The sequence below is a fragment of the Myxine glutinosa genome, chromosome 8, assembly GCF_964187855.1.
Source record: "Myxine glutinosa chromosome 8, kmMyxGlut1.1, whole genome shotgun sequence".
Lineage (NCBI taxonomy): Eukaryota > Metazoa > Chordata > Myxini > Myxiniformes > Myxinidae > Myxine > Myxine glutinosa.
The window spans coordinates 148,643,610-148,663,090 of NC_136268.1; the positions used below are offsets into that span (position 1 = coordinate 148,643,610).

Below are 19,481 nucleotides of genomic sequence, written 5' to 3' on the forward strand. Positions count from 1 at the left end.
TGAGTTATTTAATTAAATTTCTAAAAGATACATGTTCGGATGAAGCACGAGTGGTTTAGTTATGCTATTAGCCAATTGATTAAGAAAATATTTTGTGATAATATTTTATTGATTTTAATTATACAATGAATCAATCAATTAGTGTACACCTCTCCCTCCCAATGCAGCCTCTATGAGCTGCACTGCGGTATTGCCGGGCGCCGGGGGTGCCCCGGCGATTCCGCGCTGCAGGATATTTAATTATTTGGCATGGGGGCGGTGTACTTTGAATGTATCTGTACTTGTTTAATTTTTTAATGATTATTATTTATTTATTTTCATTATTAATCATTTATTTATTTTCTTTCTCATTTGGCCAATATCTCAGGCACCTTTTGAGCTTGGAAGCTAATATTTGGACATGAGTGACCAAGTGATGTGGCTATCAAGGATATTTTTGATTTATTGATTAATCAATTAATCAATTAATCGATTAATTATTTAATTATTCGATTAATTACTAAAAAAAATTTAAAAAATCATTTACAGATTCTGATGAAATGGCGGTGGTTTATGTGTTCTGTGACCGAATTGATTAATAATTTAGTTTTTTCATGATTATTATTTATTTATTTTCATTATTAATCATTTATTTATTTTCTTTCTCATTTGGCCAATATCTCAGGCACCTTTTGAGCTGGGAAGCTAATATTTGGACATGACAGTGACCAAGTGATGTGGCTATCAAGGATATTTTTGATTTATTGATTAATCATTTAATCGATTAATTATTTATTGATTTATCAATTAATTATTTATTGATGAATCAATTAATTGTTTAATTTTTTATTAATGAGTTATTTAATTAAATTTCTAAAAGATACATTTTCGGATGAAGCACTAGTGGTTTAGTTATGCTATTAGCCAATTGATTAAGAAAATATTTTGTGATAATCTTTTATTGATTTTAATTATACAATTAATCAATCAATTAGTGTACACATCTCCCTCCCAATGCAGCCTCAATGAGCTGCATTGCGGTATTGCCGGGCGCCTGAGGCGCCCCAGCAATGCCGCGCTGTAGGATATTTAATTATTTGGCAAGGGGGCGGTGTACTTTGAATGTATCTGTACTTGGTTTTGTTTTGTTTTTTGTTTTTTTTACTTACTGGTAAATTCCTGGATTTTTAAAATTGATGCGTCGCATATATGAGAACATGCCACATGCGTCGCATCACCCATGCCATTGGAGCAGTGCCTCTCATCCACCAAGGACTATGGACAGTCCCCATCTAACCAGGTGTAGATGCCAGTTGCAAATCACAAGGACCTACCTGCTGCCATCTAGAATCAATTCTTTCTCTAGGTGGTCCACTACTTCACATGTTCATGAAAGAATTAATATACCGTGGGAGTTGCTGTATGCAGATGATCTGGTGTTGATTGCGGAAAGTATGGATGGACTGAAGGAAAAGATGAACAAGTGGAAGGAATGTATGGAGACAAAAGGTCTGAAGGTGAATATCGGAAAGACGAAGGTGATGGCAAGTGGTAAAGCATGTGGTGAGGTGGAAAGAATTGGGAAGTGGCCGTGTGCTGTTTGCAGGAAGGGTGTCGGAGTGAACTCCATTCAATGTACAATGTGCGCTGAGTGGGTTCATCAAAAATGTAGTGGTCTGAGAGGGTCATTAACCAGTGTGGCAACTACATTCAAATGTAAGGTGTGCACAGAGGGAGCTGCAGATGGAGGAAATGTTGAGTTGGATCTTGGAGACGGCGTGAAGCTGGAAGGTGTGAAAACATTTTGCTACCTCGGAGACATGCTGAATGGAGAAGGTGGATCAGACTCGGCAACGGTTGCTAGAGTGAGATGTGCATGGAAGAAGTTTCGGGAACTGAGTGGCGTGCTGATGATGAGGGGAGTGTCGTTGAAGCTGAAGGGAAAGGTGTATGCTGCATGTGTGAGAAGTGGTATGATTTATGGGTGCGAGACATGGGTAATGAACGTAGAGCAGCAACGAAGGTTCGAAAGGGTGGAAATGCGAATGGTTCGACGGATGTGCGGAGTATCGTTGAGAGAGAGGAAGACAAACGATGAATTGTGAAAGATGATGGGAATAGAGCCTGTGATGGATGCTGTGAAGAGGAACAGGTTGAGATGGTTTGGTCATGTGTTGAGGAAGGATGAAAGTGACTGGTTGAGAAGAGTGATGGAAATGAATGTAGAAGGAAGTAGAGGACGTGGAAGACCGAGAAAGACTTGGCTAAAGATGGTGGAAGAAGAAATGCGGGCAAGGGGGTTATCAAGGAGAGATGCAGAAAATAGGGCAAAATGGAGAAGATTGTCATGGGGACCGCAAGGCTAACCCCCGCTCTAGCAGGGAAAATGGCCTTTAAAATGCATGTTGTTGTCTTGTATATATGAGAACAACTTAATCCGATGATGCGTCACATATAAGAGAACAAACAAAAATGAATAAAATAAAATAGTGAGAAGCAAAATAAATTAAAACTAGAACGACACTCTTCGACGTCACTACATCAACCGATATGCCTCCGCCGACATTATTGCATCATTATACTGATTAGATTTGGGGTCACGAGGTCAAAGGTCAGAGGTAATGTTAGGTAAAAGTCCTGTTACAGCGATACTTTGTGAACCAGTGATGGGATCCTGACCAATGTTGGTACAGGTATGTACAATGATATAAAGATCAACTGATTTTATTTTGGGGTCAAGAGGTCATCACTTGTTCACCCAGTTTGATTTAAATACATTCAGCCGTTCCAAAGTATCGCATTTTTACCTGACCTCACCAAAATCACAAAATCACCTAGCTCCTCACCTTTGATGCCAAAATATAATCAGGTCATCCTTGCATCATATGTACTTATAGAAGTTTGTTCACAATCCCATCACTTGTTCAGAAGTTGGTGCAGCAACATGATTTTTACTTAACATGACCTTTGACATAATTTTTACTGACCTTGGACATCCTGACCCCAAAATCTAATCGGTTCATGTTTGCATCATTATACATACTTGTACCAAGTTTGATTTAAATCCCACAGTTGTTCTCAAGTTATCACATTTTCAGCTCACCTGGAACGTAGTTCCGGAGAGCTTATGCGATGGCGCGTCTTCCGTCCGTCAGTCCGTAAACACTTGCAACTTCTTCTCCAAAACTGCTGATGGGATTGTGACAAAACTTGGCACAAATTATATTTGGTATGTTACAACTGAAGTTTGTTCACTGCATTAAAAGATCGGGATATAAAGGTGTCTACCGGGGGTCAAAGTGGATCCAGTGTGACCCCCCAAAATATGTATTTGCTTTTTCCTCTGAAACTACACACACTATTTCGATGAAACTTGACCCCAAGCTTCATCATCTGTGATGTACCAACTTTTGTTCACGGCACTAAGAAAATCGAAGTCTAAGAGAGTTTACAGTGGGTCAAAGTGGGTCTCGGTTTGACCCCGCCCCCCCCCCCCCCCCCCCAAATAGGTATTTGATTTCTTTTTTGGAACTACACACACAACTTCGATGAAACTTGGCCGCAACCTTCACCACCCGTGATGCATCAACGTTTGTTCACAGCATTTTATAAAAATCGGGGTTTAAGGGGATGTGTGGTGGGTTTGACCCCCTAAAATAGGTATGTCCTCTCTTTTCCGAAACTACACACACAGTTTTGATGGAACTTGATCACAACTGTCATCACCCATGATGTACCAATGTTTGTTCAAGGCATTAGAAAAATTTGGGTCGAAGGAGGTATATTGTAGGGGGGAGAGGAGGGTGGGGGAACCTTTGACCTCTTGATTCCAAAATTTAATCAGTTCATCTTTACATCATGCAGTCATGGCCAAAAATATTGGCACCCTTGCACTTTTTTCAAATAACTCACAATTTTCTCCAAAAATAAGTTGAAATTGATAAAACGATTTGGTCTCCACAATTCTTTATTTCACTATTAATATTACAGAACCTTCGTTTTTGATTCAGAACTTAATATATTGTTGTGGATTCGGGGGTTGTCGCTCCCCTTATCAAGGGGGGGGGGGGGGGGGAGGTTAATCCCCTTGTCCTTTAAGCTGGCCGTCCTGAGTCCTTTAGAAGTTATGACGTCACTTCCGGTCGGTGGTAAGTGGGGTTGTAAGCCTAATTAGTGTTAGTACCTAAGTACTACCACCGGCCGTAAAGCGAGGAGATAACTCCCACCCGAGCCACAGCGTTAATGGACACGCCGAGCGAAGCGAGCCGCGACTCGGGCCGTTAACAATTACTACACCCGATTATAGCGGTTTCCATATCGTGCCACAGGTACTCAATCGTGAAAAGACTAAAATGATCGGATAAGAGGAAACCAGAGTAAGGGAAGAACAAAGAGTGGGTTTATTAATTATTTACAAGCAAAAGAAGAGGAAACGAAAGGAATATACAGGAGGAAGAAGAAGCAGGACACAGGGCAGGCGTACCTATACAGTCTTAACTTAACGACCCCAGGACAAACAGACACACTCACACGGGATGGTAGCTGGTAGGGGAGGAAGGTCCAAGCAGATGTCCAGGCTCCTCGTCCGGTCCCGACTCGTGCCGTTGTGGTGAGGGAAGCGGGCCGGCAGCGCGTCGTTGTCGTTGACCGTGAGTGGACCTTACAGATATCGGGGGAACTGGGATGCGCGTACGTAATACGTGTTTCGTGCCAACGCTCTCTCTCTCCCGATCAATGTTCTTATCAAAGGCAGTTCATATCAAAGGCAGTTCGTATCAAAGGGCAGTTCGTATCAAATGGCAGTTCATATCAAAGGCAGTTCGTATCAAACGAGCTCCCTCACGCAGTTCCTCAAGTCCCCAAGTCCGTGGTAATCGAGCTCTCTCCGCGCAGTCCTTCCAAGGGCTTGGCACGTGCGCTTATATAATGCGCTCAAAGATCAATGCGCGCTTCACCAAACCACGCCCGCCAGTGAGCTCACCTCAGCCCTGGTTGGTTGGCGAGGGCTCACCGGCTCCGCCCTTGATGGTGAGTTGACGTGGCCACACCTCGTTCTGGTGTCCCGCCCCCTTTTTCCTCGGCCTGAGACCGCATGTTCAATGGTGTTTGGAGCGAGCGCTAAGGCGTCGACGAAGGCTCAATGCAGCGAACGCTGCTAATCAAACCACGTGACAATTTGGGGAGAGACAAGCCCCGACTGTAGGGGCGCATTATGGCGTAGCTTGGAGAGAGCGGCTGCAAAATGAACGGAAGGGCCTGTTCTTATTTAATTGATGCAACGTAGATTCAACTATTGGGAACACGGCCTTATCTGACACATAATAAGGAAATAACTAAAGTTCCTATGGTGGCCTACGTGTTGCATATGGACTAACTAAGGGTGCAACCTTTAACCTTTTAAATGATGGAATATTTACAAGAATTATTTATAAGTGAGGGTTCTAGAACCACAACAATATCCTTTCAAATCAAAAAAGAAAAAGAAATGGCATTGACAAAATTATTAATGCCCTAGACTTAATATTTGGTAGCATAGCCTTTGGACAAAATAACTGCAGTCAAGCGCTTCCTTTACCCATGAATGAGCTTTCCTACACCTCGCTACTGGCAGTTTGACCCACTCTTCTTGTGCAAACTACTCCAGTTCTCCCAGATTTGAAAGGTGCCTTCTCCCAACTGCTGTTTTCAGATCTCCCCACAAGTGTTCAATGGGATTTAGATCTGGACTCATTGCTGGCCACTTCAGAACAGTCCAGGGTTTTGTCTTGAACCATTCCTGGGTGTTTTTTGAAGTGTGTTTGGGGTCATTGTCCTGCTGCAGCAAGACCCATGACCTTCGACAGAGACCCAGCTTTCTGACACTGGGTTGAACATTGCGCTTCAAAATACCTTGGTAATCTCCTGATTTAATGATGCCTTGCACACATTCAAGGTACCTAGAGGCAGCACAGAAACCCCAAAACATCACTGAACCTCCTCCATGTTTGACTGTCGGGAAGGTGTTCTTTTCTTTGAAGGCTTCATTTTGTTTTCTGTAAACATAGAGATGATGTGCTTTACCAAAAAGCTATAATTTGCTCTCATCTGTCCACACGACATTCTCCCAGAAAGATTTTCGCTTGTTCATGTGTGTTTTGGCAAACTCCAGTCGGGCTTTCTTATGTCTCTCTCTCAGCAGTGGGCTCCTCCTGGGTCTCCTTCCATAGAACCCTGTTTCATTGAGTTGGCAATGGATGGTGCGAGTTGAAACTGTCATACCTCGTGTCTCAAGGTCAGCTTGAATCTGTTTTGCATTTGATCAAGGTACTTTCTCCACCATTCAAACAATCCTCAGCTGCAATCTTCAATCAAGTTTTCTCTTGCGGCCACGTCCAGGGAGGTTGCCTACAGCGCTATGGATCTTAAACTTGCTGATACCATTTCATACGGTTGACACAGGAACATCAAGGTCTCTGGAGATGGACTTGTAGCCTTGAGATTGTCCATGCTTGGCTACAATGTTGTGTCTGACCTCCTCAGACAATTTCCTGGTTCTTCTTTCTTTTCTCCATGCTTATTGCGGTACACAGAGTGACACAAAACAGCAGAATGACTCCTTTTCTCCATTCAAACTGGTTCAATGAGTGATTTTTATATTGCAGGCACCTGCAACTTACCACAGGTGAGTTTAATTCCAAAGTAAAGGAGAATCACCTGCTTGAAATGTAATTATTTCAAACAACTTCTAAAAGGTGCCAATAATATTGTCTGGGCCATTTTAGGATTTCTGTGTGAGGAATAAGCTTAGATTTAGTAGTTTTTTCACCTTTTTTGGTTTTGTTCCACTGCAAACCAACGTAATACATATGTGGATACCAAAATATTTTTTAATTTCAACAATTTTCTGGAAGAAATGGTGCATTATTTGAAAAAAGTGCAAGGGTGCCAATATTTTTGGCCATGACTGTATGTACTTGTACGAAGTTTGTTCAAAATCCCATCACTGGTTCACTAGTTGGGGTGGCAACATTATTTTTTCCTTAACATGACCTCTGACCTTTGACCTCTTGACCCCAAAATCTAATCATTTAATCTTTTCATCATCATACGTACCTGTACCAAGTTTGACTTAGATCCCTTCAGCCATTCTCAAGTTATCGAGGTAGTGAAATAATTGTAACTTAACATGACTTCTAATTGTTGACCTCTTGACCCAAAAATCTAATCAGTTGATCTTTACGTAATTATACAAAGCATGGAAAAAGGGCGCAAGACTAGAAATTAAGACAGACAGACAGACACCACCAGTAGAAGACAGACACCACCAACCGGTCTGTGATGGCGAAGTGATCGGTCCATCGACTCAGCTTCATCGTGGGAGATTCCAATGATATTGAAGGCCGTGGTTTCCAAAGCATCAAGCTGAGCAAGATGCGAGGCAGGGGAGCCAGCCCAGAGCAGAACTCCATCAAGCTGCAGATGAAGGACTCGTAGGTGGATAGTTCAGGTGTGCCTACTCTTTGACATGTTGTTCAACTACGGTCAGCGAAGCGACCGGTTAATTCCAATAGAAAAAAAGAAAACATGAGATAAAGGAGAAAGTGGCCTCAAACAAGGAAATTAGGCCATTTGGCCCATCATTGCCATGGTACACCCCCAGGTTAACATTTGCTACAGCTTTAAACATCATTCTCCTTTATGGTTTACGAAAGTCAAGTCTAAATAACCCGATCTTGATCAGGTGTTTGTGTGCGTGTGTGTGTGTGTGTGTGTGTGTGTGTGTGTGTGTGTGTGTGTGTGTGTGTGTGTGTGTCTAAAGTTAATGCTGCTGTGCATCCTTAACATCTAAAATGACACATTTTGACTGTCGTTGCACCCTCGTTTGGTTGCCTGTGGTTATTCTCAATGACGTCATTCACCGTGTATAAAACCAGTGGCATAACTAATAAGTAGCGTTTAAGGAGAACACTGGTTTTTACCTTTATGTGGTATTTCCTTCTTTTCATCCCTCTTTTGATGTCCTCACACAGACGCTGAAAATCTATTCCTTTAAGTGAAAAAGTTAAAAGTGACTCAACGTGCTTGTTAAATGATTTCCTTAATATTTTTGGGTAAGTGCTAAAAGTTTTATTTTATTTTTTTAATTTTTGGATGTTTCTTCACCATGACTGCTTTGTTTCTTGAAAGAGGAATGTAATCTTATATATTCGTTTCTGTTATTTTATGATTTTTTTTCTTTACTGTTACCACCTTGCAGTCGTGCCTCGGCCGGAACCCAGAAGCATTTCGGCCAAAGATTGGGAAGGGGAAGGAGGGCGAGGCAGAACGTCGGCACAATAAGGGATGTCACTGCAAGCGCTCCGGCTGCCTCAAAAACTATTGCGAATGTTACGAGGTGCTCATCCATTACGCAACACCTCAACTTCTTATTCTCTCAATTATTCACTCCACATCAGCAATCTAATGTTGTTTTGTTTTCAAACAGTAATTTTTCCGAAGCTACTGTTTACCCATCTCTCAACACCTTATCCACTTTCCCTTGACTATTCTTAGGCAAAAATAATGTGCTCGAGCATGTGCAAGTGTGTGGGTTGCAAGAACATGGAGGATAGCCCAGAAAGAAAGACCCTGATGCATCTCGCAGATGCTGCGGAGGTCCGGGTTCAACAGCAGGCAGCTGCGCGCACCAAACTGTCACAGATCTCTGATCTACCAGCCCGCACACCACACATTCCTGGAACCCAAAGGTTTGTGCCCTTTTCCAGCTATATTTATTGGTTCTATTTTACGTTTGGTCGAAACCTTACATTTTAGTTTGTGTATGCTGGTGTTGTCCCTGGTGTTGGGCTAGCGGCTAGGGTGCCGGCTTAGGATCCAAGGATCCTGGGTTCGAATCCCGGTCGATCGCTGAATTAACGCCAGGGGGGTTGACTCAGCCTGTCATCCTTCCGAGGTCGGCTAATTGAGTACCAGTTCACTGGTAATTCCCTGTTTGTCGTTAAAGGCGGCAAAAAGGGTTGGCGTCAGGAAGGGCATCCGGCCGTAAAACATTGCTTCAAATAGGGGACCGAAAAACAACAACAACCACGGTTCCCGAAAAAGGCCAACCCCCGCTTTGCGGGGGAAAATGGCCTCTAAAGGTGGTTTTATATATATATGCGATTTCCGTTTCCCTTCATGTGTACGATCATCGACTATTCCTCTTGTAACAGCCCCAATTATTCCATCTTCTTTGGTGGGGTCACTGGGGAAAGTTTTTGGCTGGTCTTTCACAAACCCGCTGTTTCCAGGCCTGACATTCAACTGAAGGTGGCAGGAAATTGGAATTTGACCACAGGGCCGACAATAACTCGCCAACTATGAGACGCATTCCGACATGAACGTCTCCCCATTCATAACTCCCGGATCCGTCAATGTGAACTGAATGGCAATTGAGCACGTAATTGATGAAATGTTCCCCGTGCCATTCAACACGTAGCAGCAGAATACGTCATGTGATGTGTCATTGGTGGCATAATAGGTATGTGCAGTGTTTACCTTTACAGTGGAAAACTTCTGCTCTCAGCTTGCATGAGCGATGCATTATCATCAATTTTTTGCATCAAAATAGGCAAATTCCTCTGGACATTCATCATCAGGTGATACAAGTATTTGGAGAATCAACCATAGATGCGTAAATCGTTTGGGGTTTTCTGTGGATGTTAAAGGAGGTGAAAGCAGAAAAACCAAACTGCATCTCTAACGGTGGAAGAAATCGTCATGGCCACTGGCATATCAAATGGTTCTGTGTAAACGATTTTGTTCAACAATCTCAAAATAGCAAAAGTTTCTGCATGCTGGATGCTGTGTGCGGAAATGCTGACAGACGAAAAAAGAGTAACACTATTCTCCTAGTCTCAGAACATGCTAACCAGGAACACAGCAACACTATTCTCCTCGTCTCAGAACATGCTAACCAGGAACACAGCAACACTATTCTCCTAGTCTCAGAACATGCTAACCAGGAACACAGCAACACTATTCTCCTAGTCTCAGAACATGCTAACCAGGAACACAGCAACACTATTCTCCTAGTCTCAGAACATGCTAACCAGGAACACAGCAACACTATTCTCCTAGTCTCAGAACATGCTAACCAGGAACACAGCAACACTATTCTCCTCGTCTCAGAACATGCTAACCAGGAACACAGCAACACTATTCTCCTCGTCTCAGAACATGCTAACCAGGAAGAGAGCAACACTATTCTCCTCGTCTCAGAACATGCTAACCAGGAACACAGCAACACTATTCTCCTCGTCTCAGAACATGCCAACCAGGAACACAGCAACACTATTCTCCTCGTCTCAGAACATGCTATCCAGGAACACAGCAACACTATTCTCCTCGTCTCAGAACATGCTCACCAGGAAGAGAGCAACACTATTCTCCTCGTCTCAGAACATGCTCACCAGGAAGAGAGCAACACTATTCTCCTCGTCTCAGAACATGCTAACCAGGAACACAGCAACACTATTCTCCTCGTCTCAGAACATGCTAACCAGGAAGAGAGCAACACTATTCTCCTCGTCTCAGAACATGCTATCCAGGAACACAGCAACACTATTCTCCTCGTCTCAGAACATGCTCACCAGGAAGAGAGCAACACTATTCTCCTCGTCTCAGAACATGCTCACCAGGAAGAGAGCAACACTATTCTCCTCGTCTCAGAACATGCTAACCAGGAACACAGCAACACTATTCTCCTCGTCTCAGAACATGCTAACCAGGAACACAGCAACACTATTCTCCTCGTCTCAGAACATGCTAACCAGGAACACAGCAACACTATTCTCCTCATCTCAGAACATGCTAACCAGGAACACAGCAACACTATTCTCCTCATCTCAGAACATGCTAACCAGGAACACAGCAACACTATTCTCCTCATCTCAGAACATGCTACCCAGGAACACAGCAACACTATTCTCCTCGTCTCAGAACATGCTAACCAGGAACACAGCAACACTATTCTCCTCGTCTCAGAACATGCTACCCAGGAACACAGCAACACTATTCTCCTCGTCTCAGAACATGCTACCCAGGAACACAGCAACACTATTCTCCTCATCTCAGAACATGCTAACCAGGAACACAGCAACACTATTCTCCTCATCTCAGAACATGCTACCCAGGAACACAGCAACACTATTCTCCTCATCTCAGAACATGCTACCCAGGAACACAGCAACACTATTCTCCTCATCTCAGAACATGCTAACGAGGAACACAGCAACACTATTCTCCTCATCTCAGAACATGCGTCCCAGGAATAAAGCAACACTATTCTCCTCATCTCAGAACATGCTAACAATGAACACAGCAACACTATTCTCCTCGTCTCAGAACATGCTAACCAGGAACACAGCAACACTCTTCTCCTCGTCTTAGCACATGCTAACCAGGAATAGAGCAACACAATTCTCCTCGTCTCAGAACATGCTAACCAGGAACACAGCAACACTATTCTCCTCGTCTCAGAACATGCTAACCAGGAACACAGCAACACTCTTCTCCTCGTCTTAGCACATGCTAACCAGGAATAGAGCAACACTATTCTCCTCGTCTCAGACCATGCTGACCAGGAACACAGCAACATTATTCTCCTCGTCTCAGAACATGCTAACGAGGAACACAGCAACACTATTCTCCTCGTCTCAGAACATGCTAACCAGGAACACAGCAACACTATTCTCCTCGTCTCAGAACATGATAACCAGGAATAGAGCAACACTATAATTCTCCTCATCTCAGAACATGCTAACCAGGAACACAGCAACACTCTTCTCCTCGTCTCAGAACATGCTAACCAGGAATAGAGCAACACGATTCTCCTCGTCTCAGAACATGCTAACCAGGAATATCGGAACATCATTCTCCTCGTCTCAGAACATGCTAACCAGGAACACAGCAACACTATTCTCCTCATCACAGATTATGCTAACCAGGAACACAGCAACACTATTCTCCTCGTCTCAGAACATGCTAACCAGGAACACAGCAACACTATTCTCCTCATCTCAGAACATGCTAACCAGGAACACAGCAACACTCTTCTCCTCGTCTCAGAACATGCTAACGATGAACACAGCAACACTATTCTCCTCGTCTCAGAACATGCTAACCAGGAACACAGCAACACTCTTCTCCTCGTCTCAGCACATGCTAACCAGGAATAGAGCAACACAATTCTCCTCGTCTCAGAACATGCTAACCAGGAATAGAGCAGCACTATTCTCCTCGTCTCAGAACATGCTAACCAGGAACACAACAACACTCTTCTCCTCGTCTCAGAACATGCTAACCAGGAATACAGCAACACTATTCTCCTCATCTCAGAACATGCTAACCAGGAACACAGCAACACTCTTCTCCTCGTCTCAGAACATGCTAACCAGAAATACAGCAGCACTATTCTCCTCATCTCAGAACATGCTAACCAGGAACACAGCAACACTCTTCTCCTCGTCTCAGAACATGCTAACCAGGAATATCGGAACATCATTCTCCTCGTCTCAGGATATGCTGACCAGGAACACAGCAACATTATTCTCCTCGTCTCAGGATATGCTGACCAGGAACACAGCAACATTATTCTCCTCGTCTCAGCATATGCTGACCAGGAACACAGCAACATTATTCTCCTCGTCTCAGGATATGCTGACCAGGAACACAGCAACATTATTCTCCTCGTCTCAGGATATGCTGACCAGGAACACAGCAACATTATTCTCCTCGTCTCAGAACATGCTAACCAGGAATAGAGCAACACTATTCTCCTCGTCTCAGAACATGCTAACCAGGAATAGAGCAACACTATTCTCCTCGTCTCAGACCATGCTGACCAGGAACACAGCAACATTATTCTCCTCGTCTCAGAACATGCTAATCAGGAACACAGCAACACTATTCTCCTCGTCTCAGAACATGCTAACCAGGAACACAGCAACACTATTCTCCTCGTCTCAGCACATGATAACCAGGAATAGAGCAACACTATAATTCTCCTCATCTCAGAACATGCTAACCAGGAACACAGCAACACTCTTCTCCTCGTCTCAGAACATGCTAACCAGGAATAGAGCAACACGATTCTCCTCGTCTCAGAACATGCTAACCAGGAATATCGGAACATCATTCTCCTCGTCTCAGAACATGCTAACCAGGAACACAGCAACACTATTCTCCTCATCACAGATTATGCTGACCAGGAACACAGCAACACCATTCTCCTCATCTCAGAACATGCTATCCAGGAACACAGCAACACTATTCTCCTCGTCTCAGAACATGCTAACCAGGAACACAGCAACACTATTCTCCTCGTCTCAGAACATGCTACCCAGGAACACAGCAACACTATTCTCCTCGTCTCAGAACATGCTAACCAGGAACACAGCAACACTATTCTCCTCGTCTCAGAACATGCTATCCAGGAACACAGCAACACTATTCTCCTCGTCTCAGAACATGCTAACCAGGAACACAGCAACACTATTCTCCTCGTCTCAGAACATGCTACCCAGGAACACAGAAACACTATTCTCCTCATCTCAGAACATGCTACCCAGGAACACAGCAACACTATTCTCCTCATCTCAGAACATGCTACCCAGGAACACAGCAACACTATTCTCCTCGTCTCAGAACATGCTACCCAGGAACACAGCAACACTATTCTCCTCATCTCAGAACATGCTAACCAGGAACACAGCAACACTATTCTCCTCATCTCAGAACATGCTAACCAGGAACACAGCAACACTATTCTCCTCGTCTCAGAACATGCTAACCAGGAACACAGCAACACTATTCTCCTCATCTCAGAACATGCTAACCAGGAACACAGCAACACTATTCTCCTTGTCTCAGAACATGCTAACCAGTTATAGAGCAAGATTATTCTCCTCATCTCGGAACATGCTGACCAGGAATAGAGGAACATTATTCTCCTCATCTCAGAACATGCCAACCAGGAACACAGCAACACTATTCTCCTCGTCTCAGAACATGCTAACCAGGAACACAGCAACACTATTCTCCTCATCTCAGCACATGCTAACCAGGAACACAGCAACACTATTCTCCTCATCTCAGAACATGCTAAGCAGGAACACAGCAACACTATTCTCCTCATCTCAGAACATGCTAACCAGGAACACAGCAACACTATTCTCCTAATCTCAGAACATGCTAACCAGGAACACAGCAACACTATTCTCCTCATCTCAGAACATGCTGACCAGGAACACAACAACACTATTCTCCTCATCTCAGAACATGCTAACCAGGAACACAGCAACACTATTCTCCTCATCTCAGAACATGCTAACGAGGAACACAGCAACACTATTCTCCTCGTCTCAGAACATGCTAACCAGGAATAGAGCAGCACTATTCTCCTCATCTCAGAACATGCTAACCAGGAACACAGCAACACTATTCTCCTCATCTCAGAACATGCTAACCAGGAACACAGCAACACTATTCTCCTCATCTCAGAACATGCTAACCAGGAACACAGCAACACTATTCTCCTTGTCTCAGAACATGCTAACCAGTTATAGAGCAACATTATTCTCCTCATCTCGGAACATGCTGACCAGGAACACAGCAACACTATTCTCCTCATCTCAGAACATGCTAACCAGGAACACAGCAACACTATTCTCCTCGTCTCAGAACATGCTGACCAGGAATAGAGCAGCACGATTCTCCTCGTCTCAGAACATGCTAACCAGGAACACAGCAACACTATTCTCCTCATCTCAGAACATGCTGACCAGGAACACAGCAACACTATTCTCCTCATCTCAGAACATGCTAACCAGGAATATAGGAACATTATTCTCCTCATCTCAGAACATGCTGACCAGGAACACAGCAACACTATTCTCCTCATCTCAGAACATGCTAACCAGGAACACAGCAACACTATTCTCCTCGTCTCAGAACATGCTGACCAGGAATAGAGCAGCACGATTCTCCTCGTCTCAGAACATGCTAACCAGGAACACAGCAACACTATTCTCCTCATCTCAGAACATGCTAACCAGGAACACAGCAACACTATTCTCCTCATCTCAGAACATGCTAACCAGGAACACAGCAACACTATTGTCCTCATCTCAGAACATGCGAACCAGGAACACAGCAACACTATTCTCCTCGTCTCAGAACATGCTAACCAGGAACACAGCAACACTATTCTCCTCATCTCAGAACATGCTAACGAGGAACACAGCAACACTATTCTCCTCATCTCAGAACATGCTAACCAGGAACACAGCAACACTATTCTCCTCATCTCAGAACATGCTACCCAGGAACACAGCAACACTATTCTCCTCGTCTCAGAACATGCTAACCAGGAACACAGCAACACTATTCTCCTCGTCTCAGAACATGCTACCCAGGAACACAGCAACACTATTCTCCTCGTCTCAGAACATGCTACCCAGGAACACAGCAACACTATTCTCCTCATCTCAGAACATGCTAACCAGGAACACAGCAACACTATTCTCCTCATCTCAGAACATGCTACCCAGGAACACAGCAACACTATTCTCCTCATCTCAGAACATGCTACCCAGGAACACAGCAACACTATTCTCCTCATCTCAGAACATGCTAACGAGGAACACAGCAACACTATTCTCCTCATCTCAGAACATGCGTCCCAGGAATAAAGCAACACTATTCTCCTCATCTCAGAACATGCTAACAATGAACACAGCAACACTATTCTCCTCGTCTCAGAACATGCTAACCAGGAACACAGCAACACTCTTCTCCTCGTCTTAGCACATGCTAACCAGGAATAGAGCAACACAATTCTCCTCGTCTCAGAACATGCTAACCAGGAACACAGCAACACTATTCTCCTCGTCTCAGAACATGCTAACCAGGAACACAGCAACACTCTTCTCCTCGTCTTAGCACATGCTAACCAGGAATAGAGCAACACTATTCTCCTCGTCTCAGACCATGCTGACCAGGAACACAGCAACATTATTCTCCTCGTCTCAGAACATGCTAACGAGGAACACAGCAACACTATTCTCCTCGTCTCAGAACATGCTAACCAGGAACACAGCAACACTATTCTCCTCGTCTCAGAACATGATAACCAGGAATAGAGCAACACTATAATTCTCCTCATCTCAGAACATGCTAACCAGGAACACAGCAACACTCTTCTCCTCGTCTCAGAACATGCTAACCAGGAATAGAGCAACACGATTCTCCTCGTCTCAGAACATGCTAACCAGGAATATCGGAACATCATTCTCCTCGTCTCAGAACATGCTAACCAGGAACACAGCAACACTATTCTCCTCATCACAGATTATGCTAACCAGGAACACAGCAACACTATTCTCCTCGTCTCAGAACATGCTAACCAGGAACACAGCAACACTATTCTCCTCATCTCAGAACATGCTAACCAGGAACACAGCAACACTCTTCTCCTCGTCTCAGAACATGCTAACGATGAACACAGCAACACTATTCTCCTCGTCTCAGAACATGCTAACCAGGAACACAGCAACACTCTTCTCCTCGTCTCAGCACATGCTAACCAGGAATAGAGCAACACAATTCTCCTCGTCTCAGAACATGCTAACCAGGAATAGAGCAGCACTATTCTCCTCGTCTCAGAACATGCTAACCAGGAACACAACAACACTCTTCTCCTCGTCTCAGAACATGCTAACCAGGAATACAGCAACACTATTCTCCTCATCTCAGAACATGCTAACCAGGAACACAGCAACACTCTTCTCCTCGTCTCAGAACATGCTAACCAGAAATACAGCAGCACTATTCTCCTCATCTCAGAACATGCTAACCAGGAACACAGCAACACTCTTCTCCTCGTCTCAGAACATGCTAACCAGGAATATCGGAACATCATTCTCCTCGTCTCAGGATATGCTGACCAGGAACACAGCAACATTATTCTCCTCGTCTCAGGATATGCTGACCAGGAACACAGCAACATTATTCTCCTCGTCTCAGGATATGCTGACCAGGAACACAGCAACATTATTCTCCTCGTCTCAGGATATGCTGACCAGGAACACAGCAACATTATTCTCCTCGTCTCAGGATATGCTGACCAGGAACACAGCAACATTATTCTCCTCGTCTCAGGATATGCTGACCAGGAACACAGCAACATTATTCTCCTCGTCTCAGAACATGCTAACCAGGAATAGAGCAACACTATTCTCCTCGTCTCAGAACATGCTAACCAGGAATAGAGCAACACTATTCTCCTCGTCTCAGACCATGCTGACCAGGAACACAGCAACATTATTCTCCTCGTCTCAGAACATGCTAATCAGGAACACAGCAACACTATTCTCCTCGTCTCAGAACATGCTAACCAGGAACACAGCAACACTATTCTCCTCGTCTCAGCACATGATAACCAGGAATAGAGCAACACTATAATTCTCCTCATCTCAGAACATGCTAACCAGGAACACAGCAACACTCTTCTCCTCGTCTCAGAACATGCTAACCAGGAATAGAGCAACACGATTCTCCTCGTCTCAGAACATGCTAACCAGGAATATCGGAACATCATTCTCCTCGTCTCAGAACATGCTAACCAGGAACACAGCAACACTATTCTCCTCATCACAGATTATGCTGACCAGGAACACAGCAACACCATTCTCCTCATCTCAGAACATGCTATCCAGGAACACAGCAACACTATTCTCCTCGTCTCAGAACATGCTAACCAGGAACACAGCAGCACTATTCTCCTCGTCTCAGAACATGCTACCCAGGAACACAGCAACACTATTCTCCTCGTCTCAGAACATGCTAACCAGGAACACAGCAACACTATTCTCCTCGTCTCAGAACATGCTATCCAGGAACACAGCAACACTATTCTCCTCGTCTCAGAACATGCTAACCAGGAACACAGCAACACTATTCTCCTCGTCTCAGAACATGCTACCCAGGAACACAGAAACACTATTCTCCTCATCTCAGAACATGCTACCCAGGAACACAGCAACACTATTCTCCTCATCTCAGAACATGCTACCCAGGAACACAGCAACACTATTCTCCTCGTCTCAGAACATGCTACCCAGGAACACAGCAACACTATTCTCCTCATCTCAGAACATGCTAACCAGGAACACAGCAACACTATTCTCCTCATCTCAGAACATGCTAACCAGGAACACAGCAACACTATTCTCCTCGTCTCAGAACATGCTAACCAGGAACACAGCAACACTATTCTCCTCATCTCAGAACATGCTAACCAGGAACACAGCAACACTATTCTCCTTGTCTCAGAACATGCTAACCAGTTATAGAGCAAGATTATTCTCCTCATCTCGGAACATGCTGACCAGGAATAGAGGAACATTATTCTCCTCATCTCAGAACATGCCAACCAGGAACACAGCAACACTATTCTCCTCGTCTCAGAACATGCTAACCAGGAACACAGCAACACTATTCTCCTCATCTCAGCACATGCTAACCAGGAACACAGCAACACTATTCTCCTCATCTCAGAACATGCTAAGCAGGAACACAGCAACACTATTCTCCTCATCTCAGAACATGCTAACCAGGAACACAGCAACACTATTCTCCTAATCTCAGAACATGCTAACCAGGAACACAGCAACACTATTCTCCTCATCTCAGAACATGCTGACCAGGAACACAACAACACTATTCTCCTCATCTCAGAACATGCTAACCAGGAACACAGCAACACTATTCTCCTCATCTCAGAACATGCTAACGAGGAACACAGCAACACTATTCTCCTCGTCTCAGAACATGCTAACCAGGAATAGAGCAGCACTATTCTCCTCATCTCAGAACATGCTAACCAGGAACACAGCAACACTATTCTCCTCATCTCAGAACATGCTAACCAGGAACACAGCAACACTATTCTCCTCATCTCAGAACATGCTAACCAGGAACACAGCAACACTATTCTCCTTGTCTCAGAACATGCTAACCAGTTATAGAGCAACATTATTATCCTCATCTCGGAACATGCTGACCAGGAACACAGCAACACTATTCTCCTCATCTCAGAACATGCGAACCAGGAACACAGCAACACTATTCTCCTCGTCTCAGAACATGCTGACCAGGAATAGAGCAGCACGATTCTCCTCGTCTCAGAACATGCTAACCAGGAACACAGCAACACTATTCTCCTCATCTCAGAACATGCTGACCAGGAACACAGCAACACTATTCTCCTCATCTCAGAACATGCTAACCAGGAATATAGGAACATTATTCTCCTCATCTCAGAACATGCTGACCAGGAACACAGCAACACTATTCTCCTCATCTCAGAACATGCTAACCAGGAACACAGCAACACTATTCTCCTCGTCTCAGAACATGCTGACCAGGAATAGAGCAGCACGATTCTCCTCGTCTCAGAACATGCTAACCAGGAACACAGCAAC

General features: G+C 44.2%; 1 protein-coding gene across 7 annotated transcripts in view; it reads left to right on the top strand.

Moving 5' to 3' along the window:
* The window catches only part of LIN54 (lin-54 DREAM MuvB core complex component), a 177,789-nt gene that overhangs the window by 106,618 nt on the left and 51,690 nt on the right, over window positions 1-19,481 (top strand). For all 7 annotated transcript variants that reach the window (XM_078783826.1, XM_078783828.1, XM_078783825.1 and 4 more), the window contains 2 exons: window positions 8,216-8,353; window positions 8,512-8,705. In XM_078783826.1, coding sequence (XP_078639952.1) covers window positions 8,216-8,353; window positions 8,512-8,705 — 332 coding nt within the window. The remainder of the gene's footprint in view (window positions 1-8,215; window positions 8,354-8,511; window positions 8,706-19,481) is intronic.